Source organism: Tribolium castaneum, chromosome 10, assembly GCF_031307605.1.
Source record: "Tribolium castaneum strain GA2 chromosome 10, icTriCast1.1, whole genome shotgun sequence".
NCBI lineage: Eukaryota > Metazoa > Arthropoda > Insecta > Coleoptera > Tenebrionidae > Tribolium > Tribolium castaneum.
The window spans coordinates 8,290,814-8,315,578 of NC_087403.1; the positions used below are offsets into that span (position 1 = coordinate 8,290,814).

Here is a 24,765-nt window from a genome sequence, read left to right on the forward strand (position 1 = left end):
AAAAAATCATCGAGTACACTTACATTTAGCTAAGAAGGGTTTGGCGTTTACAGAAAATCGGGCAGACCGGTAATAATAGCTACAGATTAACTTATCACGAAATGTTTCATAAATTAATAAAGTAATTTTATTATTTTTTATTCTTTATTTCTTTATTTTTTAAAATATTGGTTTGTAATTTGCCGGAAATAATGTTTAATCCATTGTCTCTTAGAGAATATAAACTGAAATCGATATCTCAAAACATTTGCGACGACGTGTGAGGACTTCAAGGATTCGTTTGTTTCTAGCGATCTGATTAATTTCTGTTTTTGTGTTTTTTGTTTTAAATGTTAGGTATGCATTTGTAGGAATTCAGGTGCATTATAACTTATAAGTTATAACAGAGTGGAATTAATCCGTACGAAACAGACAGATTAATAAATAAATAAATAATAATAATTAATAACAAAATTAAATTTTATTTCGGTGGGCGTTCTTTTATCTTACTTAATGAGGTCACTTAGTGAAGATTAGCCAGACTCTTTTGTTTTGTTTGCCTTGTAACTTTCGTGAGCAAGTCGGTTATAGAATATTTGTTTTTTTTGTTTTTTTTATGAAAAATAATACATTTTGTTTTAATTTTTGTATTATTGCTTCTTTGTCCAGATCCATGTATTAAATAGATATAATCTTCAATATCCTTTAATTTTGAGACCAGCAAGCCCAATCATGTGTCATAACATAATTTATTGTTAAGTACCTAGTCTAATATCTGTAACTTTTTAACTCAGATTATTATGCCTAGTTTTCTTAGTCCTTTTCCTATTTTCTATGCATTTTTTTCAACAATAACCGGTATTTCTACCAAAACATCAAAAACAACGTTGAATTTGACTTTTTACCCTCATTTTTAACCCCCAACTCCTAACAGATAACAGAAATAAGTCGAGTTTCAAGTTTAGTCGTAGAAGTTTGTTGACGTACTATTGAGGTCTGTTCAAAAACACAAAAATTAAGCCTATTTTATCTATTGGAATACCAATTTTTTATGGAAAGTACCCCTATATTTTATGTCGATTTTAAAAATGTGAGCCAGATTTTTATGCTAAATATTAAGAAAACTGCTCTGTTTTGCAAAATTTCTTTAAAAATGTGATCCAGACGTAAAAGCTGAAACTATGGTAAAAAATAGGAAAGCGACTAAGAAAACTAGGCGTAACAATCTGAGTTAAAAAGTTACACACAGTAGACTACTATTGTACGAGTGCATAAAAATCGATTTCATGTTTAAAACTACCACTTCAGACTAATGAATAATGAAGCTTTAAAGACTAAGGAAAAGGCTGACGACGCTGACACTGCTTGCATTAGAAATTGCTTTTCCCCTGAGAGCTATTTTTTAGCTTACTTTATTCTTTTTCCGAACGACTTGCACAGCATTATCAAAAACGGGCGCATTAGCGTATCCTTCCGAAATTTTTTAACTTTATATTTTTCAAAAAAAAAGTATTTTTAGTTACGAATATTTTTCTCAGCCCTATCAAAGGTTGTTTCACATGGTTTGCATGGCTGCACATGTTTTATGTGACTCAAAGATCGGTTATTGTTACTACTTATTATCTCATCATCACGATAAGATTTTTATTGCGATAAAAATCATTACTCCTTTAGGTACATTTTCCCCTATAGTGTAGGCAACCGTTGATTCTCGTGTAAACTCAACGTAATTGTAAGAGATGGCGCTTTAAAAGTGTGCACCGAGCGCCACACCTCTTCGGTGTTTTACCGAATCGAAGGGCTAGGGTTTGAAATAAACTTCAGTTTTAGAAAGTTAAACAAAATTTATTGCGTATTTTACATTAAGCGAAGCAGAAATAATCGAACATATAAACTACAAGTAGTTGAATAGTCATTAAATAAATAGTGCCCATTATTACAATGTACAAGGACAAATTTATCATCTAACATAACAACTATAACGACTTATGACAACTTAAGCTAAAACCCATAAGCAAACGAATTCCACAAATTGAACACACGTAAATTAATCTTACAAGAGGTGGGTTTTTTACACTAAATATTAGATAACAAAATGTGGAAAGTAATGTACATAAAACCTGCACTAGTTTCAAAACGGTTATAGCAAAGTGGGTATTAGAAGAAATATGTTTATCACAATTTATTAGTTGGGCTGACCTGCAACGTAACACATTCGACCTTACCTTTTGTGTATCACTGTGAGGTAATAAATTATTGGACTACAGTAGTTTTTTGATTAAGTTTATTCGCAACGAAACGAAAAATCCATTAAACACAGCAATATGTAAGTATATATCATAAAACAATGCCATTTCGAAGCAGTTGATCAAAAAAGTAAACTCAAAGTAAAGTCTCAAAACAAAATCTTGTCACACAAACTAAACGAACAAAAGTTTTAAATGAACAATAATGTATAGGATATGTATATATTAACTTTACATGCTAATTAATCATCGAAAAATAATCGAACTGAAGGCTCAACATACTAGAGAAATGGTAACATTAATACCCAAATTTCCGTTGTCAGCAAAGTGTTGGGCTATAGAATTATCAAACGCTAAACAATCGGAGGCCATAATGGCCGAAGCGACCCCCTCATGGCTGGACCTCGGCATGGCTTCCCAGATCAGACGTCGCCTGTTTCCGTTAAGCTCCAGTCTAAATAAAAAAACACTGTGAATACTAAAGAACAAAACGCTGGGACTGACCTATAGGCGAAATGTTCGGCCTGTTTGCGCGAGCCGATCAACTGAACGATTGCAAAGAATTGGGTATGACCATCATTCTTCTCTTGTTTTTCCAACACTAGCATAAAATGATGACCGAAACAACTCTGCATCATCACCCAATCGACAGCACCGGCCAAGTTGATCTCAGTGGCCAGGAAAACGATGTCCTCGCCGTTGAGCGTTGTTATGTTTTTATGGGAATGTTGCAGATGTACCATTACTTTATCTAACTGACCCTGCGCCCCAAACATTTTTTTACTACGCACTGCCACGTGCACCCACACCGAGGCAAAAGTCACTCTTAAAAAGGTGCACACCTTGTTAATGTCACGAATGTGTCTAGTTGACGAGTAATCCAAAATTACGTCAGTTCCGAGATTATTATTACCACTGATAAGTATAAATATATTTTATTTAAGTTAATTTGACTAAAACCTTGCACATGATGCTATGAACGCTCCGGAACTCCTAAAGCCCTTAGCGCCGATTTATCCACCAGTTTATATGAAAACGCTTGTTTTCGGCAATTTCTTGCTAAAAAACGCGAAAATTGATCGTGAAAGACTGAAATCAGCTTATTTTGACCGAAAACGCTTATATGAATTGGTCTTAGACGATCCCGTGCTAAAAAACCCAAAACTCACTGAAGATTTTAAAGAATTTTAGAGCCGACTGCGAAAAAATGTAATATATACATAATATTATTGAACCTCCTTACCGTCTATATCAGTTTTTTAATGTAAAACACTGAAATTCATTAAAAAATCAAAACTTGTAGTTTGACAATACCGTGTATTATTTCCTAGGAAATCGAAACTATAATTATTAATTAGATTTCAAAAATAATTCATTTTATTGTTGATCAAATTCTATGCGATCAGGATTGTTCGACAATGACTAACACGTATCATTTATTTAAAATTCCATATTTATATCAATAACTTCAATATCTACATAGATTTTTTTTCTATATGTAAGCATTTCTATCTACATACCAATTCTTATTATCTCATACTGCTATTATTGGAATCATAAAAAAATAAATAATAAAAAGTACAAGTGCAAATTTTTTTTTACCGCGAAACCTTGTTCTGATATGCCGCTGCTCAATCTTCTCCACTAACTCAAGTAGGCATTGGCTCTGTCTATCGTGGTCTTTCTGCGATTTCCAAGCCTCTATCACTTAATTTTAAATAATAAATTGATAAGAAAGTGATTTCTTATCATTAAGTATTAATACTTTATAAAAAAAAGTTTTGCGAAACTGTTGACACAGAGAACTACAGAGAATACTATTTTTAATAGCAAAAATCACAAAATCTTTCGTAAGACTGAAATCAAAAACAGAAAATGGTAACACCGTACAAGTATACCCATAGAAAAATATTAACGAAAAGTATATATTACCATGGTAACAGTATTACGTGTTACCAAATCTTGCCGCACTTTAACTCATTTCCTATAATTCTCTTTGGAAAATTGCATAATTTAATAAATCAAGTAAATATAAAATACAGAGTGTTCCAAGTTTTAAGGTCGAGGCAAAAATAAACATTTCTAGTACAGTAAAAATATAAATTAATGGTCTGAACGATTGGAAATTAATTACGTTACCATTTTGCTCAAAATTTTTGAGGTATAGCGATAAAGCACTGAAAACCAATTTTTGTAAAAATTTAGTTTAAGTTATTGGCGTATTGTTTATGTGGTAAAATAATTCTTTGAGTCGTAATTGCTAAAATAGAATTATGCGAAAGTTTATAGCTTTTGAGTAATTAACGTTTTAAAATTGACAATAGAAAAACTTTCGTTATAATGTTTCGACCTTTCCGAGTTAAAGCGGTCTATTTTCAAAGAATTCTAACCCGATCACCGCCTGTCATAAATTATTCGAGTTTTTAGATCTCAATACAAAAATGTTAAATACTCAAAAGCTATCAATGTTCGCATAATTCCAGTTAATAATAGAAAATACGCCGAAAACTTAAGAAAAAACCCTAAAATTGGTTTTCAATGTCTCACACCAATACCTTAACTAGACTTGCCTCGGCCATAGAACTTGAAACACACTGTATATCATTAAAAACAAAGTTAACTGGTCTGCTTTTTCTACATTCCACAATTCCAACAAAATAGATTTTGTTAGTTTTCAAAATTTAAAACACCGGGTATTGGGCCTCTTAAATTCCGCAAGAAAAATAACTAATTAAACTATATAGTTCATTACAACCACGGAGTGCGTAAGACTTACACCAAACAAATTTAAGAACACCGCAAAATTCGGAGTATTGAGTCACGTTTTAACTCAACAGACTTTGAAATTTGAGGAAGAATAGTAATAACTAATAATTAAGGAAATTCCGATTTTTCCACAACTTTTTACTGCCACAAGCGCACAGAGTGTATTGTTGCTGTTTTGGTGTTTCATCTTCAAAAAATGCACCAATGATAAACGAGTAATTCCAACAACGTGCTTTCAAAACAACGCTTTTGTTAATATCTGTTCGTGAAATAAACTATAAAAATTTAACCAGATAAAGGACTAAATATCAAACAATTTCTTTGTAATAACATCACCCTTTTTCGCGGAAAACATTAAGTGAAGAAAGAAGTATTTACCAAAACAACTCGGTCCAGCTTCGTATCTAACACTGCATTTGGTTGCAGGTGTGAAAAAATAATTGTGTCTAATCATAGTCTTTGGTATTTGAGCGTGTTTGCTTGTAATTAAGATCGTCCAAACAATTCAATACCATTTGAAAACATTTATAAATACCGATACATGATATCATTTTGTACACCTATTTAAGTGACTTTCCCCTCGCTTAAGACCAAAGGGGTGCCTTTGGACGAAACGCACTCTAGACCCCCTTAGCCTTATGGTGTTTAGGTGACTTAAAACATGAGTAAATACCTGCCAGGAGCAAGAGGCCCCAGGACACGGGCAACTATAGGGCCGGAACTCGCAGATCTCCTCGTGTTCGGCCTTCTCGTTGAGCCCTAGAGACATGCGGCAGCCGGTGGACTTGTGCTTGCAGGGGAACATCAAGTTGTTGGCGACCTTCTCCATCGCAAGGTTTCGGATATTACCTGGGGGAGAGTTAAAACTGGTTCCACCTTTGGGGGCGGTTTCTTACCAAGGGTCCCGCGGCAAGTCGGACAGCATGACAATTTCGGGCGACAGTTTGCGCAAACAAGGTGACCGACTTGGCACTGCATGATGGGAGGAAGGACAATCTCGAAGCAGACCGGACATTCGAAAAGCGCAGCTAACTCATCGGTGAGGGTTCCGGGAGTTGTCCCTCCAGGAAGGGTTGGTATCTGGCAGGTGGAACTCGACGCAGAAGGTTCTCCACTGCTGATTCCTCTGCGTTTGTGGCCAATCACTTGCGCCATTATCTCGTAAGGGATTTCGTTTTCTGCGAAAACAATAAGTTACTCAAAAATACAAGGGGGCCTACTCTACCTAAGGGCGCTAGCATCATTGAGGGCGAGAAAAAGCAACAATGTGCGTTGCCGAAATACCAATGGTTGGTATAATCATAACCAAGAAAGGCGTAGTGGTTGGACATGTTCACTCTCTTTGCACCTTAGCAACTGACTCAGACGGTCTTACCCCGTAATCAAGACACAACGATTGCAACTATGAATTTATCGCAAAAATTTTATAATTAAACCGTAATCGGCACACGATGTTACGCCGAAACTGCCAACTGAACGCTCTATGCTAGACTCACCACAATGATATTAACAGAAAAATGTGAACCAACCAACTGACTCGATAAGACAACTTGGTACAACTCTCAAGTTTCAAAAAAGACCGATACAACCTAATCCCATTGCACATAGATGATTCACAAACTTCCACTGTACTCAACCACCTCTACTTACGGTCAGAATTCCTGCGCATAGGCCTTTTCTTGATTTGAATCAAGATACTTGCTTCTTTTAATTGCAATCTAACCCTCGGCATCTTGCTTACACCCTCAAAAATATCTTCTTCACACAAAAAACCGTTAGTACGTGAAAGATCCAATTGAACAGTTCATTAAGAGATCATCAGAGGGGGTTTATAATTAATACTTTGAGGACCAAAAAATAATCCAAGCTTCCAAATCGATAGATGTAATCATGTGATGAGTGAAAATGCATCTCAAATTGTCTTAAAATCGTCAAATAATTAAAAAATCAAGTCATAAGCGCGGACCGTTACGTGACGTCATAAAGAGTTGGCGCCATGTCAATGACAATTGCTGCGCAGAGCCAACTTGTAACAAAGTTATCGCATTATTTACTCTTTAGTTGTTTTAGTTTTTTGATTTTTGTTAAGTTTTCGTTATTACAAAAGGTAAGTATCGACAATTATTGTTGTTTAACTGTTTCGCAGTATTTAAATGCTTGAACCGTCTTGAGTCTCAGGTGCGCGAGAAGTATGTACGTAGGTATGTAACGTACGATAAGGCTTTATTAGGTGTACTTTGTGACAGCTTTCATGTCGTGAAATACGATTAAAAAAAATTCTCGGTAAATCAACCTGTACAACCCCCATTTTTCGAATGAAATTTTTAATTTGGCAAAACTAACCAAAAATGTCCTTGAAATATCAACTTGTCTTTCATTTTATCCCCACTGCTTTTAAATCAAACGTCGAAATTTTGATTGGCAACATTATCGATAAACCGAAGGTATAAAGACCTAGCAAATCCCAATCTTAAAAATTCTATTATTGGGTAAAAAAACATTTAAACTCAAAGTTTTTGTAAATAAGTGGGACAAAAAATGACTGAATACTGCTCTGGATTGGTACAGCCTACAGTTGAGCAGTTTTTGAAGCAGCGTCGCTTCAAAGAATTCTCATGAAGAGAGTTGAAGTGAGAACACAAATAGTACGATAAACAACCGAATTCTTGTAAATTCACATGCTTCTATCAGTTCCTGATTTGCAAAAAAATTACTAAATGGCAGATTCGTCATCCTTATACAACAAAATTAGCCTGCTGAAAGTATTTTTAGCTATTAAATATTTTTTGACAGTTCCCTATAATAAACAATCTTAATCAAAATTTTGTGGTTTCTAGTGTTACTAATTCTAAAACAAACAATATTTAAATAATTTTGTGCAAAAAATACGTGAAAAAATGTTTTTAGTGGTTTACTTTTTTTCTTTATAAATAATTGTATTTTCACAAAAATATAGAATATTGGTTATTACTCAGACACAAACAATTAAATTACGTAAATCCAAAATAATAAATAATTTTGTTTCATACATTTATCCTTTTCCAACGCATATTATAAGTCACGACTCGAACAATACCCATAAGATAATTTTAAATAAAATATTTAAGTGAAAAGTTTGAACTTGAACAAGTTGTAGAAACGGGCTAAGGAAGCCAAAGGCTGTTTATTCATTATTTTGTAAAGGCTGATTCCATCAGTCGCTTTTTTGTACCTTTTAACTTTCAAAGAATAAATCTGTACCTTGGAGCTAAATCCATTTTTTTCCAAAAATAAATTAAAAATTAAAAGTGAAAATTTAACATTCTTTCTATTTGCAACAATATATAAAATCTTGCAAAAGACATTATTTAAAAAAGTACAGAAGTTGAAATCCAGAATAATGTTAGACCGACAAAATATTAAGTCCAACCATTGACCCTTATAAAGTAATTTAGTTTTTTTATTTTTTTCACCTGTAACGATTGGGCTAATTTTAATAGAAACTGTAAAAATCCTCCTTTTAATTAAATTGAAAAACTTTTTGAACTTTCGTAGCATTTATTTTAATGTAAAATCACCTTGCGTTGCAAGATAAAAATACATATAAAAAAGGAAGCTAATTTAAATTATTATAAGTTGTTTGGTTTCAACTCAGAAAAGCAGAGATAGGAAAATTATATTCTAAACAAATTTCACAGAAAATTTTAATCAATTGTCAATTTAGGAAGAAAACCAAGAAAGCCTTTGAATTTGCCTGAATATAGTGAGCAGTGGCTTCAACTCAGAAATGAACGCAAACTTATCAGTAAAGCAAAATATGATAACTTGATGACACAGCTTAAATGAATACCAGATGAATAAGATGAATACCTATCAAGACTATTACGTTCAAGATGCATAAGATTAAGACAATTAACCTTCTTAAATAATAAATATATTTACCTTGTTAAAAAAATATAATTTCAATGCATTAAACATAATTTCGCCCCTTGGACTTAATTTATTTTAGTTTTTCGCATACTGAAAAAAAATGTTCAGGGCGTTAAGTCCTTTAAGTGCCTTTTATTAATTATAAATGAAATAAAATCAAACATCTCTTTGATAACCTGCTAAATTCACTTACAACAAAAAATTCCATAACAAAATAACCGCTCATAAATGTTAGGTAAAACTGTGACAATAATTACTAAAGCAGAATTTTTTATGGTCCAACAGATAGGTAAGTCTAATATTTATTCCCAGAGTCTTATTGAGATTTCAAAATTATTTTAGAGTTTTTATATTCCTATCACATGAAAATGTGTGAAATTAAAAAACAGTGATAAACAACAACAATGATTCTTCTTTCATTCAGAAAAAGTTATAGAAAGTAAATAACCAAATTACAATTTTATTCTATGGATGTGAATTTTTTCCAAATTTTTCTACAATTATATTAAAAAATTTATACTAATAGCTCCATTACCTTTCAACTACGAAAATCCAAAACTAAGAAATAAATTTACTTAATGCATGTGTTGTGTGATAAACTGATAAAACTGTGCGGTGATTGAAGTCACGATTTCTTTAAGATAATTTCGAGATAAAAATTTAAATGAATGGTTTGAAAAAGTTGTGGAAACGTCGAACGAAACATGTGGACCTAAGGAGAGACTAAAAATTGATTTTCCAACCAAAAGTTCTGACAATTATTATTCACCATTTTGCAATTACTATTTTTACAAGGTGGGCGGAGATAACTGCAGTCGGTACGACATTTTTTGTACGTTAAGCCCGAACTGTAGCCAATAAAAATTGAAAACCGGTTTGTTTTCCCACGACGCGGAATCACATAATTGTCATTGGCCCTTAATCGACCAATCAATTGAACATGTGCGCTCAATCACATTCAAGAGAACAAAATCGCAATTTTCAGCGGTTTTTAAACAATAAATGCTAGTTACGAGATTAAGGTCCGATGGACTCATTTCATTCTTTTATTTAGCAAATAAAATTTAAAAAATGTATGTTAACATTGAAAGAAAAAATCATGAATTCTGGCTTGCTTTACCCAACACAAACCGATTATATGAAATTTTAACAAAGAAATTTGAAAATGGGAAAACCCAAGCAGAAAATAAATATTGTTAAAAAGATCAATTGGCAGTGGAAACGTTTGTAGAAAGCAAAGTTCTTTTAAACATCGAAGGATTGAAAATATTGATCAATTAACTTATAACTGGTTTATAAAACCGCTTAATAAAAATATTCTAAAAATTTTTCCGATCAATTGTCGGGATGAAAACTAAAGAGTTGGCGACAATATTGCCAAATCAAATTTTTAGAGTGACAAAACGTTTTAAATTTGTCACAATATAAATAAACTTTAAGTAAATTTTTGACGAATCTGCGAGTATTGATGAGCAAGACGTAGTAAATTTTGAACAAAAAATATTTTTTTCCAAGAAATAGTTCATTGTATTGTACCAATTAATAAATAATATTTTTTTTAGTTTGTAAACTAGCCAAACCTATGGCTATTTTAGCAGAAATGACAATTTACTAAAATAGCGCCTAGTTTATAAATTTTCAAAAGTATTCTCTAGATAATACTAAATTTACAAACTAGTCAAGTTTAGGTACACATTAGCCGTAACATATACATTATTTTTCTATGAGGGCACCCCTATTAACACGACAAAAATCATGCCACCGTCAGTGTCCGCTTATAGGAGATTTCACTATATTTCAGTACTTTCAATTACCCAAAAATATTCAACCCTTTATTAATAAATTAAAAATTGTGCAGTGGTGGTTCTCGAAACAAACAAAGTGATTTAAATATGTGCAAAAATGTGCAGTTCGTCACGCCTATGTTAACACATGTTTTACTGTATTTTTAATTTGTTTTGGTGTTAATTGTTGGACATAAAACCGAGATGAAGTAAACTTACCTTAAATGATAAAATTTCTTGTTTTTATTAGTCCATCCGTTTTTTATCTAAAACATAAAAAGAATGAATAGTTGGAAGCAACGTTATATTGAATAAATTAGAATTAGAACGTTGTTACTAAGGGACAAGGGGCCCCCAGCCCGTACTAGTTGGGGGTTAAGACGTGACATAAGGAGGCAAGGGGTGAAATGTGACATGAGAAGGCAAGTGGTTTCAACTTTATCAATCAAGCCGACCACATGTGCATGTCCCAGTGGCGAAAACAAGCCTTTACAGGGGTATCACAGCGCGATAAGGCGCCGCAAAGCTATCAGTATCACTTACTTTGTTTATATAATGATCCTAAGGATTAATAACCATTAACCAAAATTATATCTTGAAGCCGTCAGTACGAAATTTGATTTTTCGTCTGCGGACATTCGGTCGGCCCACCATAATTTTCTAAAGTTTTTTACCACAATAACGTCCTCAAAACGCGAATATTCACCAAAATGTTCCCAATGTCTTCAGGGAGATTGACGCCATAACACAGACATGACAGTTCGCAGTAGTTCTGGAATCGTAGAAATTTGGAAAATCGAGCCAGGCGCTTACTCGGCGGCTACCATGACTGGTTGGGGGAAATGTCGCCCATTTGTGACGTCACGCGCCATACCACCGGCCCGGTCGGGCGAACCGGGCTTGCACCAACGCCGGTACACTTGCAGTTGCCTTATCTCACTTATCTTGTGTTTTTGTGGTAGTTATAAGACTCAGTGTTGCGATTTTTTGTTTTGTTTAAATATAGTTCGGTAGCTTTGGGTGAGTCCACGCAGAGCCGGGCTCAGCCGGTAGGACAGGACGCTGCATTCACCAGGTGCATGTCAGTGTCAGTGTGCTATAAAATGTGATTGTGTTTGTTTGGAGAAATGGCGGCCGTAATCTGACACAGGTAAACAGGTGATTTGTACAAAACACTCCTTCACCCAAAATTGCAGTAATGACGACTTCTTGATCGCCCGTTAACCAGCGCCAGAATGGAGAACGCAATAAACTTGAGCTCCCAGGCCCCGGAGTCGGACATGGAGTGCTCGGATAATGATAATGACTGTTTTGACGATGATGATTACTACAACATCGTCGACGACAGCGAGATCGAGCAAATTGATCCAAGCAAAACCGACCCGGAGAACTTCAAGTACGACTGCCTGGGCGAGGAACAAGTGGAGCGGCTACTTAACGAAACTGTTGAATGCCTCAGCTACAACCTCAAAATCACTCCTTCCCTAGCCAAAGTAAACCGCAGCCAGCGCGCTAAACTCTTTAACATTGGACTTATTTAAGGTTTTGTTGCTCAGCCACCAGTGGCGCGTCAACAAAATCATTGAAAAGTTCCGCAAGGACGCCTCCGAACTGCTCATCAGTTCGAGGATCAAGCCCCCAGTCACGCCCCCGAGTCTCTCCCTTTCCAGATACATCACGTGTCCAGTGTGTGTCGTTGTCCAACCGGCTGAGAAGTTTTTCAGCCTGTCGTGTTCTCACATGTTTTGTAAGGACTGTTGGGTCACCCATTTTGAAGTACAAATAAATCAGGTAGAGCTGACCGGACCTTTCGTATTTTGTACACAATCACCGATTCCCGACCGTTAGGGTCGGGGAGTAAACCATTCCAGCCTTTGGTCGGGAACCGATATGTGAATGTGGACAAAATACGGACCTAAATACTTGGATGCGACATGACGGAAAAAAAGTCCACATTTTCGTTAGTTTCTCTATCGACGCTAGATGGCGCTCTGTATTAAACCTGTTCAAACATTTTATCGAAAACTACATTTAAATGTTCTTTTTTTATCTATCTATCTATCTATCTTATACTGTAGTCGCAGCGTTTTATATAATATTTTTTTTCTCAACATAAGAATTTGATGCTCGAAGCCCCTTCATTTTTACTTCGTCGTGCTAAATGTTTGGGTACTTAGAAACATTATTTTGTATGTCGTTTCGCCTCCTAGTATTTAGATCTCCGTAATTCAAGACTAAAGGGAGGATTATATGAAAAGTACTTTTTTGTTAATATTTATTTTATTAATTGATGGCTTTAGTTCCAAACTTTTTCAGTATTTGGTCTTCATTTTTCAATAAAAAAAAACATTGATGGCACTTCTGATGCAATTTTTAAAAGTATTTTGTATTTTGCTTTCTCGCTTAATCGTACAAACTCCTTAATTACTAAGTAAAACAAAATGTTTAATTTCGAAAGCATATTAAATATAGAGTAATGTGTTTAAAAAAAAATTTTTTCGTTTTTTTCTTTGTTATACTTTAGATGAAGCTTTTTTAGAATTCTCTATTCATCGGATTATACCTTTATAAAAAAACTTGGCATTTAGTTTTTCATATATATAAGCAGTACAATTTCCAGAAAACTTTTACATATTTTGTGCAAAAACAACACTTTTTTATTTTTGATTTCATCAAATATCTGTACATTATGGTAACCCAACCACGTATTTAAATTTCGAAAAAATTGTTCTTTCAAAGACGAGAGGTTTTTCCCGTTTTCTGAAAAATTAATACACTTGTAGGATGTACAGGGTGATGCATTTTGGATGCCGGAATAGGGTATTTCAGTGCTTGGTTAGAATTTTCGGTAACTAACCGATAATAAGTCTTAGCCAAGTTTTTAATTTTGAATGCGTATTTCAGTGCTTTAATAGAATTTGGGTTAAATTCCCAGCTTTTTGGCATCAGCGCGTGCGTAATTGATGTTTATTATCTTAACCCAATTACGTATTCACATTTCAAAAAAATGTTCCTTAAAAGACGATTGGTTTTTCGTTTTCTTAAAAATTAACCGCTTTAGTAGAAATTGGTTTAAAATAGGAGCTTTTAGGATTGATTTGATATCTTCACCATTTTTTCTAACTATTCCTTAAAGTACAATAAACATCTACAGCATTCATGTTCCAAATGACCGGCAAAAATAAGTCGCAGGAAGTTGCAAAATTGCATGATATTTCGAGAAAACATTAGGATAAAAAAATAAGGACACTGGGCATTAATATGACCTGAAAAACCCTGAAAAAAGTTGGTAGCCAGACAAATTTCTTTCGGTTAAGATTTTAACCTCGGTTAAATCATAACCAAGCACTAAAATACGTCAAACCAGGAATTAAATTGGTAACCAAAATATTTTGGTTTAACCATCGAATGAAATACCGGGCGTAAGAGAGGTTTAGAGAAAAACAAGTGCCACTTTTTGGAACTCATGTTCTGAGAACATAATTTTGGCCAATGCTGCTTCTATATTTTGTTTTTGACTTATAATTCGTTTAAACTATAAGTTTGTAAACCAAAGGTTAAATTTTGATGAAATCTTCAAAATTCGTATTTTCCTTATTATAGAAAATGCACATCATAACAAAACATTATGCAGGCACTTAAAAAAAATAATGTTGACAACGATTTTTTAACCATTCGTTTAGCTGTGATAACAGTTGTATTTTTTGCATTTTAGAAATAAATTCTTCAATTGCTTATTTAATATATGAATTTGTACAATGCTTATTTATTATTTTTTAGTAGAAGTTTTTAAATTGTTTCAAAAAAATTTCATATAGACCTCCCTGTGGCTCAATTTAACCTAGTTTAACTAACAAATTTTGTCCTTCAGGGAATATCAACGGCTATAAGTTGTATGGCCCGCGATTGTGTAGTGTTGGCACCTGAAGACTTCGTTTTGAAGCACTTGTCTCGTCCCAGCATGCGTGAAAAATACCAGCAGTTTACGTTCCAAGATTACGTCAAGTCCCACCCTGAGTTACGCTTCTGTCCGGGCCCAAATTGCCCAATTGTTGTACATAGTACGGAAATTAGGGCAAAACGGGCGACTTGTTCAAACTGCAAAACCGCCTTTTGCTTCCAGTAACAAACCGTAAGGTTAACATAATCCCCGCTTAACTCTTTTCCCCTAGGTGCGGAATGGATTATCACGCACCTACCGAGTGTTCAATAATCAAGAAGTGGCTAACGAAGTGTGCCGATGACAGTGAAACCGCTAACTATATAAGTGCACATACCAAAGACTGTCCAAAGTGCCACATTTGCATTGAGAAAAACGGCGGGTGCAATCATATGCAATGTTATAATTGTAAGCACGATTTTTGCTGGATGTGCTTAGGCGACTGGAAGTCGCACGGCTCCGAGTACTACGAGTGCTCGCGCTACCGGGAAAACCCGAACATTGCTCACGAATCCGCCCACACCCAGGTAACACACCAAGTTTTCCTCTAATCAACAATTTGACTATAATTGTAATGCAGGCTCGCGAGGCGCTGAAGAAGTACCTCCACTACTACGAGCGGTGGGAGAACCACTCGAAGTCGCTGAAGTTGGAGGAGCAGACGCTGGAGAAGCTGCGAGCTCGCATCAACCAAAAGGTGATGGCGGGTGTGGGCACCTGGATCGATTGGCAATATCTCTTCACGGCGGCAAGTCTCCTTGCGAAATGTCGTTACACGTTGCAATATACATATCCATATGCCTATTATATGGATGTAGGTCCTCGTAAAGAACTATTCGAATATCAGCAAGCGCAATTAGAAGCTGAAATCGAAAACTTATCGTGGAAAATCGAACGCGCGGAAACCACCGATCGGGGCGATCTGGAGAACCAGATGGACATTGCTGAGAAACGAAGAACCACACTTCTAAAGGACTTTCTAGATGTTTGATACAGTTTTTTAAATTATTTCCTTCGTTTGCAATGTTGCCAATATTGCTTTGGATGAATGCGGATTAGTCGAGGCGGGTTATTTTATTTTGTTATCACCAGAGAACTCATTGGGGAAAATTTTACCTTAAGCACACACTACAGGGTGACCCAGTCTTGTGGCCCGAACAAAGTAGTTATCCACATTAAACGTGCGGTAGCAAGATTTTTCAATATTGAAGCTCGAAGCACAAGTGAAATTTTTAGACAAAGACCGTTCCTCATAATTCAAATTTACATGACGGATCTATGCGTTTATTTCCATGAGGAGAAGGTCGAAAAAAATGACTTTATTTATTTATTTTTTTTATAAAGAAAGCAGCGGAATCTTCTTTCAACACTAATAAACTTAATTACATTGATTTCAGATTTATCTAAGCTGCATTTTCTTAGCTTAAAATAGTTATTAAGGCCCAATTTCTGGTACGATTAAACTAAACTTCAATTAAATTTTATCTCTCCGTTATGATGCAAGTTAATTATTTTTGCTTAAAGTTACCCTTTATATACGTACATATTGTACTGTGAGTTTTATTATTAATATTACAAATGTTTTGTCCAGCATTATCTGGAGTGTCTGAATTAAGTACACTTTTATTTTAAAATTACCTCAGCTGAATATTTAATCATGGCACCGTTGTCGGCAGCGGAGGCGCTGCTAAAATTTATATATTTTGTGATTTACGCTATTATTTATAAACTAGAAATATTTCTTTTTACTGGGGCCACAAGATTCGGAACACGGTGTAAACAGATAAATAAAAACTTAAAGTAAAAAAGTATTGGCGGGGTTTTTACTTATCAAACCCCAGGCACGACGAAAGTCTAAACAAAAAGCTGAACAATATAGCAATAAAACTTATAATGAAGAGCCTTGTAGTAGAAGCAAGGTTTAAATTATGTCTAATTATTTATGCTTTATATTAGTAACGATTTAAGAGAAACAGCTATTGGAACAATAGTAGAGTGTGCCCAAAGTAAAATTTTGTCCTTGTTGTTGCATCCGATGGTAGGTTAGTTTGCGGTGGCGAAATGTCCGAATCAAGCTACTTATTTTATTTAAACTAGATCGATGGTGGAAGGCGCAGGCGCAGTAGCGTCCACAACCGCGCACATCTTTCCGACTTGAAGTCAATCAAACTACGTATTTTTATATGAGTAGTCGTAACATATTCATCTCGGAAAGGAGGAACATATTGTGCAACGATATTAATTTTGGCGTTTCTCTTGTATAATAAAATTCCTCTTGTTATATTTCATTTGTTCGCAAATAAACACTCTCAATCGAAACTGCCTATTTACTCTGACACACTATCTGTTTTTTGTAATCATCGAGGTCAAAGTGCATCACTTAACTCCTGATTGAACAATTCTTCAGTCACCACAATGAGACTTAACGTAGCGTTAGTGCTTTTATTCAGAGAGATTTTTTGCTACAATTATACAACCAAATTCATTGATGTGCCTCTAGACCACTTCAGGTAATTAACTAAAAATTTGAAACAATGTTTTACCAAAAAAAAACTTCCACAGTTTTACAAACAATGCGACTTTCAAGCTGAAATACTTAATCAATGATAGTTTTTGGATCGACGATGGTCCGATATTCTTCTACACGGGTAACGAGGGGGCTGTTGAGACCTTCGCCGAAAACACCGGCTTTATATTTGATATAGCCCCCACGTTCAATGCTCTTATCGTTTTCGCCGAACACCGATATTATGGGGCCACCCTCCCGTTCGGTAACGCCTCTTTTAGCAACCCCGGTCATTTGGGGTTCCTGACCTCAAGTCAAGCCCTCGCTGATTACGTCTATTTGATCAACCACCTGCAAACAACCCACCAACGCTCCGAGTACTTAAGCAAAGTCCCTGTCGTTGCCTTTGGGGGCTCGTACGGCGGAATGTTAGCAGCGTGGTTGCGAATGAAATACCCAGCGTCTGTCGTGGGGGCCATTGCGGCCTCGGCCCCCATCTGGCAGTTTCAGGGGCTCACCCCCTGCGAGAATTTCAACCGGATTGTTAGCAATGTGTACAAAACGGCAGTCGACGACGACTGCAGTGCCCCCATTCAAAAGTCGTGGAAAATTATAAGGTGGGTATTTAATCAAGTGAACGGTACTTCTGATTTTTTTGCTGCAATTTGGTTAACAACCATTTAACTTCGCACAAACTTTAAGATTTTAGTTTCAATTGTACTTTTTTAATAAAAAGAAATGTTTTATTTTCAATTTTTGTGACCAGTAAAAATAAATACAATTGATGACGGACGGGACACAAAAAAGATCTCATATTTTTATGTTTGAACAAACGTTATAAAATTGTTTTAATTAAAAAGGCATTAATTCTAACAATCATTTTTGAAGTAAAAGGTGGAACTTGAATCTGTTGAAACCACGGAACAGAAGATCAAGGCAGTGTGTAACGATTCCTGGTTAATTTAACATTTAACATGACGGACGGGACAAAAATTCTTGCGTATGCAAATAATTCTAAAAAAAATATTCAGACAGGTTTTAAGTATTAAAATTATTAAAAAATTATCAAAATTAAAAATTTTCGGTCGTGTTTAACGATGTATTAAATAAGAGCAACATTTATATATTTGCAATAACGGACGGGACAGCCAAATTTACGAAGATAAAAGAGTAATATTATTTTAATTTGCTTTAAGCGATAAATTACAAAAACTGTCTTTTCAGCAGTTTATATTTTACTTTATATATGAAATGAAAAAAAAGTATGTATTGTTAAAAAACATGAATCCTTTGCGAAACAGTAATATATATACTGTGTGCATTATATTGTTGTGCAAATACAGCGAAAGCTCCGACAAGCGGACAGTCACAAAACCAACATTTTTGTCCACTTATGGGAGACGTCCGTTCATTAAATTGATATAAATAAACTCAAATTATGAAACTTTTTATTTAGAGTATGTGTATGTATATAGTTGGTACATACGTACTTGCGTAGTACAAAACAAAATTTATAATACGTAAAATAAAATGTTAATGTATATTGAGTATGTATACTATTCGTACTATTCCTGTCCGTTTACTGGAGCTTGGTGTCCGCTTATGAGAGGTTAAAACAATAAATATGTAGAAATATAGTGTCCACGTCCAGGTATTAAAGCGACCGCTTGTGAGATTGTGTTTTACATTGAAATACAGGGGAATGTGCATGCTCCATAACTTTTTTTGTGCATGCTATTAATTTGAATTCTTGTTTAAATGATAGGTCTTAGAATATGGCACATTCTAAAAATATTTTAATTTGTATACAGAGTGATCCTAAATAAAATACCCAACTGGAAACCCCAAACTTTTGTTATATTTTTGAAATCGTAACTAAACTGTCGATATAACACACCCGATTTTATAGAGTTATCTGTCATACTTTTTGATTTATCTCAATTTATTTGTGAAAATAGCGTTGTGCAAAGACCTACAGAAAAATTTATAACTTCAGAACCATTTAACATAACTTAACTAACCTTTTTTCAATCAATTCCTTAAGCTTTAGCGCATCTTCCTGAATGAAAGCGAACTCGGAATCAACATTCCATCGCCTACTACGATTTTCTGAAAATAACAGACTACAAATCGCAATAACTCGATTTTTTCAAATGCAACACCCTATATTTTATTGCATCATTGAATGGCATTTTTATAAGCTTTCTGTCGATATAAGGTTTGTGTAATATTTTCGCAAAATAAAAAATATTGAAGGTTTTTTCGGAAAAATAAAGGTTCGAGAAGGCCGTTGTCATAAAATTTTACATTTTCATATAATTCTTAAAAAAATATTTTGTAGCAAATATGGGGAAAATGTTCCAAGATAATATTTGTCCGTTTTTTTAGGCACTTTTTTGAGATGTCCGCTTATTAGAACTGTCCCTTATGGGAGCTTTCACTGTGTTGGTAAGGGTGATAGTAGAGATCAAAAGTGAAAATAACTCAACTTGCTTTATTCGAATATGGTTTCTGAGATAGTGAGTTTTGGTTGGCGAAAACTATGTCGTTTAAAAGAAACTTTACATATTAAAATTATTTTGAAAATTTCGATGTCATTCCTGGAACGGTTGTTTGGTTTTTGCCGTTGGTTGCGGGAAAAAATTCAGAAGTGCCCCTTCGTGAATAGCTCTGTATAATGTACTAAATTTAGGAACATCACAGCAAATGACGACGGCAAAGCCTGGCTTACAAAAGCATGGAAATTGTGCTCGCCGCTCAAAAGCTCAGACATTGATGATTTGCTTGAATGGTATTCGGAAATTTTGGTCAACATGGCAATGGTCAATTACCCATACCCTACGAAGTTTCTGGCCCCCTTACCCGCATTTCCGGTCAGAAATTTTTGCTATAAACTGACCGGAGAGAAAATCACTGATGATAAGTCGCTCGTGACTGCGATCGGTAACGCTCTAGAAATTTACACGAACTTTACTAAAGCAACCAAGTGTAATAACATCAACCAAACTGCGGCGTCTTTGGGCGAAGAGGGCTGGGATTTCCAGGCTTGTACCGAGATGATAATGCCCATGTGCTCGGACGATAACGACATGTTCGAAAACCAGTCTTGGGATTTTAAAAAATATTCCGACAAGTGTTACACCAAATGGGGGGTCAGGCAAACAAACGCCGAATTACCGATTTTGGAATACGGGGGGAAGGACATAACCGCCGCCAGTAACATTGTTTTCAGCAACGGACTGCTCGACCCTTGGTCAAGCGGGGGCGTTTTAAGCAACATTTCCTCTACAGTTTCCTCCGTCATAATCCCAGAAGGGGCGCACCACTTGGACTTACGCGGCGAAAATCGCAACGACCCCAAATCGGTCATCGAAGCCCGTCAGTTTCACGTCAGCAGCATAAGGAAATGGATCACGGATTTTTACTACTCGCGCGATAAAAACTACTTCAAAAAATCGATTTTCTTCAACAAGATTACGTACACACATGGAAACAACATTTAGAACTGTATAAAAATTTATTTCCTTTTCCTGGTAACAAACAATAAAATACTGATACAAATACTGTTAAAGCTTTTTCGTTAAAGTCAGGACGGGCCAAAGCAGCCCGAAAGCACCGCACAAATATGTAATCCGAGAGCCTACGCTCCAGAACGCGATACTGGCGAAAATTGGGCCCAAGGCCCGGGCTAGGGCCCCCAGGGACCTGAAAATGCCCATGACTGTGCCCTTCTGGCTCTCTTTGCCGTGCTCCGACGCCATCGTCATGATGCACGGAACCACCATCGCAGTCGCTGTAAAAACATTATTACAAAAAAAGTTTCAAAAATGCGAAAACCAAACTTGGAAAGAGTATTTTTTAAGTATTCTAATTGGCTTAACAAAATTTCTACTATTGTTATTAAAAGCTAATTTGCAAATTAAATACGTTGTGCAAGCTTACTGAAATTTTGCATACACACGTAGTCTCCAGTCTCCCTATCATAATAATATTTACCCTAATATTTTTTTATAAACAATTATCAATATCTCGGTACCTAACTGGAATACGAAATTGATTGGATGGAACAAAAAAAATTCTACACGTTCTACAGGACATTAGCGTCTGAAAATTTAAAGCTGAAGTTTTGCACACACGTATAATTTTCATGTCATTACTGTCATTAGAATAATATTTACTTTGATAATTATTATTACAAAAAATATTTAAGTGTTGTTACAAAATAGGAAGATGGAACGAACTTTATTTAAAAAAATAGTACGTAAGTACGTAAGAGTCAAATATTTTTGCTTGCAGTTTAAGATTTTCAAAATAAATGAGGGCGCAGTCACTACACAATATTATTCTTAGGGCCGATTTATAGAAAGCTTCATTAAATTTTAATTTGTTGTTAAAAGTTAACAACGCGAATAGACCAATAAATTTGGTTCAATTTGATCATGTGATCAGTTAATCACGCATTTAATTGAGGATTAAATTAATGACGCTTCTATAAACTGGTCCTGAGTGTTAAGACCGCTCTTAAAGCTTCTAACAATCTGAAAATTTTAAGATGTAAGCAAAAGCAGTCGTCTCTAATAGAATTTTTTTTATGCAAATGTGTAATAAAAACTTTGAAACGTTTTGAGGAGTTATCAGATCCAGAATAATAAAGAACCTTTGTCAGATATGGATTTTTTAAGGTAAAAACAGCAATGAATAATTACAATACTAATTAGTACATCAAGTACTTTAAAAATGTGATCGTTTTGCAAGTATAACTTTTTTCGAAATTCCATTTAGTTTTCAAATTATTAAATTTTTTTTTCTAAATGGCATTCTGCTACGGCCACTTTTATGGTAAAAGATTATACCCTAACAGTAACTTCTAATCCAATATTGTTTTCGAACCAGTGTTTTTTTAATTATTAAAGTTGCTTTCCGAGCTCATTACGACGATTTTCCGAATTTGGACGAATTATTATTATTATTATTATTTATTACTATTATTATTATTATATTATTCAAATAATTTGATTCGTCAAATTTTTAGCAAATGTAAACACCCATGGATACAACCACTTCGGCAAAGTTCGAAAAACGCAACTATAATAATTTATTTTTAAAAAACCACTAGCTCAAAAACAATATTATTAAATAAGATGTCATTTTAGGGCATAATCTATTACCAAAAAAATCGCCGTCATAGGGTGCCATTTGGAAAAACATTTAAAAAATAACCGAAAACTAAAAAGAATTTCAAAAAAAATTTTTTTTCAAGAATGATTCAATTTTTAAAATAGTTGATGTACTATTTAGTTTATTTGTAAGCTACATAGTTTAAGCACAAAACGCTTGGTTCCATACTTTTGCCCATCTCTGTACCTTGTTATAACACAGCAAGGCATAAATAAAAAAATCTCAAAAAAAAAACAGCAGGCGGGGAATATGTTAAGTTGAAAATTATCACCATAACACTTACTTAATTTGGCCGAAAATTAACCCACAGGGAATAAAATCAACGGTTTTATTAGTTATTTATTAGAAACCTTAAAAAAAATTAACGATGCAGTTTAATGCTTTACATTTAATTCGGCGATATTTCGATTTTTTGTAGATAAAAAGTTCGTACAATAATTGCGTTGTTAATTGAAAAACGCCCAAAAAAGCAACAATAAACCCTGCCTAGAGTTAAAATGGAGATTTTTTAGACACAATTCAGGTCCGTTGATTTTTCGGCTTTTCTGAGTGAAAACGCCCAAAAAAGTTAGAATAAAGTGACAAATTTTCGCGTTCAAAAAGAAAATATTTGAAATAAATTGTTACACCATAGTCCTTTGGCACTTTTTTACCAAAGAAATAATTAAAATTACGCACATTTTTTTCTGTCAGAAGCATTTAAACCAAACGTAGAACAGTTTTTGTTATTAATTATTATTTAGTCAACAATTTTTTGATTTATTATATTATTATAAATTTTAGTGAATGTAAATGAGTTGAGAGAACAAATTAGAGATAGCATGCCTTGGCTGTTGCTCTAATTTTCTATTATTATCAAGTTTATTTGAAGATTGGTAAAAGACAGATAACCGTAATGCTGAGACAATTACGTAAGTGGCAAAAGAATAATTTTTATTTTATTTGCTAAATTGTTGATATAACTTAAAAAAGTTCGGAGATTTGATTTCGCAATTTGTAAAATTAATTCATGAGTACGAAATACTTACAAACTGCGAACAAAAACAGTCCGAAGTAGAGCAAAAGGGGCCCTTGGGCCAGCCCCACGCAGACAAACGAAGGCACTATAATCCACAGTCCGCAAATAGCGGTGGGTCTGATTTTTTGGGGCGAGATTCGGCGCACGTATCCCCCTTGCATGAGCGCCATTGTGACCCCAATACTGAAAAACATCCACCCTTGTTGCATTGAATTATAATTAAAAATATGATGCGTCAAAAAAGTCAGAGTGAACTCGAGACCGCTGTAGATGAACAAATAGACGAAATAGACGCGTCCCAGACGCCTCAATTCGAACATATCGGACGATTTCAAGCCCGTTACGGCCTTAAACTGGAACAAGTCCTTCCAGTTGATGAACGATTTGGCACTGTTTAGACTCGTTTTCACGCTTTTGGCACGTTTTTCCTGAAAAAATTTAATCAAAAGGGGCGAATTAAAGCCTCGGTTTTACCTCTGGTAACGTCTCCTTGAAACAAAAAATGAAAAAGATCAAGTCAGCAAGCGACAACAAAAGTGCGAACAGTGCAGGAACTATGAACCAATCGCCCACTTTTTTCTTCGCCCAAACCGCGAACAGGGCGCCTATCAGGGGGCCAACGATGAAGCCCAGGGAAAAGGCAATGCCGACGAAAGCCATGCCTTTTCCCCGCGTTCGCATCGTCGAGACGTCGGCTATTATGGCCATGCTTAAGGAAACGTTGCCTTTGCTGATTCCGCCAATAAACCGCGCCAAAATAAACAAAACTAAATTACTCGACAAGCACCACAGAACGTACGATGTTGATATCCCAATCTGTAAAAATGAAGTCACCACACATAAAAACAATCCCAACTTACCAGACAAGTGACCATGACTTTCTTCCTCCCGACCACGTCGGAGACTCCCCCTACGATGGGGGAGACAACAAACTGCAAAAAGCTGAACATGGACCCGAGAAAACCACCAAAAAGGACCGAATTGTACTTCTCGGGGGCCCCGACCAGCTCTTGGAAGAACTGAATACGCCGTGAGAGCCATGCGTACAGCCCCGTGCTGTCGTTACTCTTGTAATACTCGAGCAGCGAAGGCAACAATGGCAGGATCATAGTAAACGCCAATAAATCCAACAAAAGGGAAAGAAAAACTACGTAAACAGTGGAACTCATTTTTTCAACTTTCTGCGACATTTTCGTCTTGGAAAGTAAAAGCGGAAGTGCTACTTTCTAATTTGATGCTCCCAGATGATTGCGAAATAAAGTATCACTAGACTCACATTTTCGGGCAAAAGCAAAACAAAGCGGAACACGAGGGCCCACCGCAAGCAAAAACGCACAAATCGCGACTTTTATTTACATTTTTTGGGCGATTAAGTGAGGTTACGTAACTGTCAAACAGCCGTCAAACCAACTGTCAAAAATACAAATTTGAGCAAAAAC

General features: G+C 35.1%; 4 protein-coding genes across 5 annotated transcripts; 2 read left to right on the plus strand and 2 right to left on the minus strand.

Moving 5' to 3' along the window:
• Positions 1-1,803: 1,803 nt before the first annotated feature.
• Positions 1,804-11,438, minus strand: sina (seven in absentia). Of its 2 annotated transcripts, XM_966399.5 has the most exons (6): positions 11,228-11,438; positions 10,904-10,950; positions 5,888-6,169; positions 5,665-5,840; positions 2,730-2,986; positions 1,804-2,679 (listed from the first exon to the last, which is right to left on the minus strand). In XM_966399.5, exons 3-6 carry the CDS (start codon positions 6,144-6,146, stop codon positions 2,499-2,501), a joined length of 873 nt encoding a protein of 290 aa, XP_971492.1. In that variant the 5' UTR covers positions 6,147-6,169; positions 10,904-10,950; positions 11,228-11,438; the 3' UTR covers positions 1,804-2,498. The 2 variants fall into 2 exon arrangements, with proteins under 2 accessions (XP_971492.1, XP_008199069.1); XM_008200847.3 differs by lacking the exons at positions 10,904-10,950; positions 11,228-11,438 and adding an exon at positions 6,217-6,451.
• Positions 11,439-11,683: 245 nt separating this feature from the next.
• Positions 11,684-16,943, plus strand: ari-2 (ariadne 2). Its single transcript, XM_966273.5, has 6 exons — positions 11,684-11,834; positions 11,881-12,177; positions 12,227-12,475; positions 14,556-14,806; positions 14,857-15,151; positions 15,205-16,943. The coding sequence occupies exons 2-6, from the start codon at positions 11,920-11,922 to the stop codon at positions 15,613-15,615; spliced, it is 1,464 nt and encodes a 487-aa protein (XP_971366.1). The 5' UTR covers positions 11,684-11,834; positions 11,881-11,919; the 3' UTR covers positions 15,616-16,943.
• Positions 16,944-16,978: 35 nt separating this feature from the next.
• Positions 16,979-20,694, plus strand: LOC659946 (uncharacterized protein). Its single transcript, XM_966212.4, has 3 exons — positions 16,979-17,134; positions 17,187-17,747; positions 19,823-20,694. The coding sequence occupies exons 1-3, from the start codon at positions 17,040-17,042 to the stop codon at positions 20,631-20,633; spliced, it is 1,467 nt and encodes a 488-aa protein (XP_971305.1). The 5' UTR covers positions 16,979-17,039; the 3' UTR covers positions 20,634-20,694.
• On the minus strand, positions 20,629-24,732 carry rtet (tetracycline resistance). Its single transcript, XM_966149.4, has 4 exons — positions 24,187-24,732; positions 23,801-24,142; positions 23,337-23,754; positions 20,629-20,923 (listed from the first exon to the last, which is right to left on the minus strand). The coding sequence occupies exons 1-4, from the start codon at positions 24,514-24,516 to the stop codon at positions 20,697-20,699; spliced, it is 1,317 nt and encodes a 438-aa protein (XP_971242.2). The 5' UTR covers positions 24,517-24,732; the 3' UTR covers positions 20,629-20,696.
• Between the last annotated feature and the right edge of the window lie 33 nt (positions 24,733-24,765).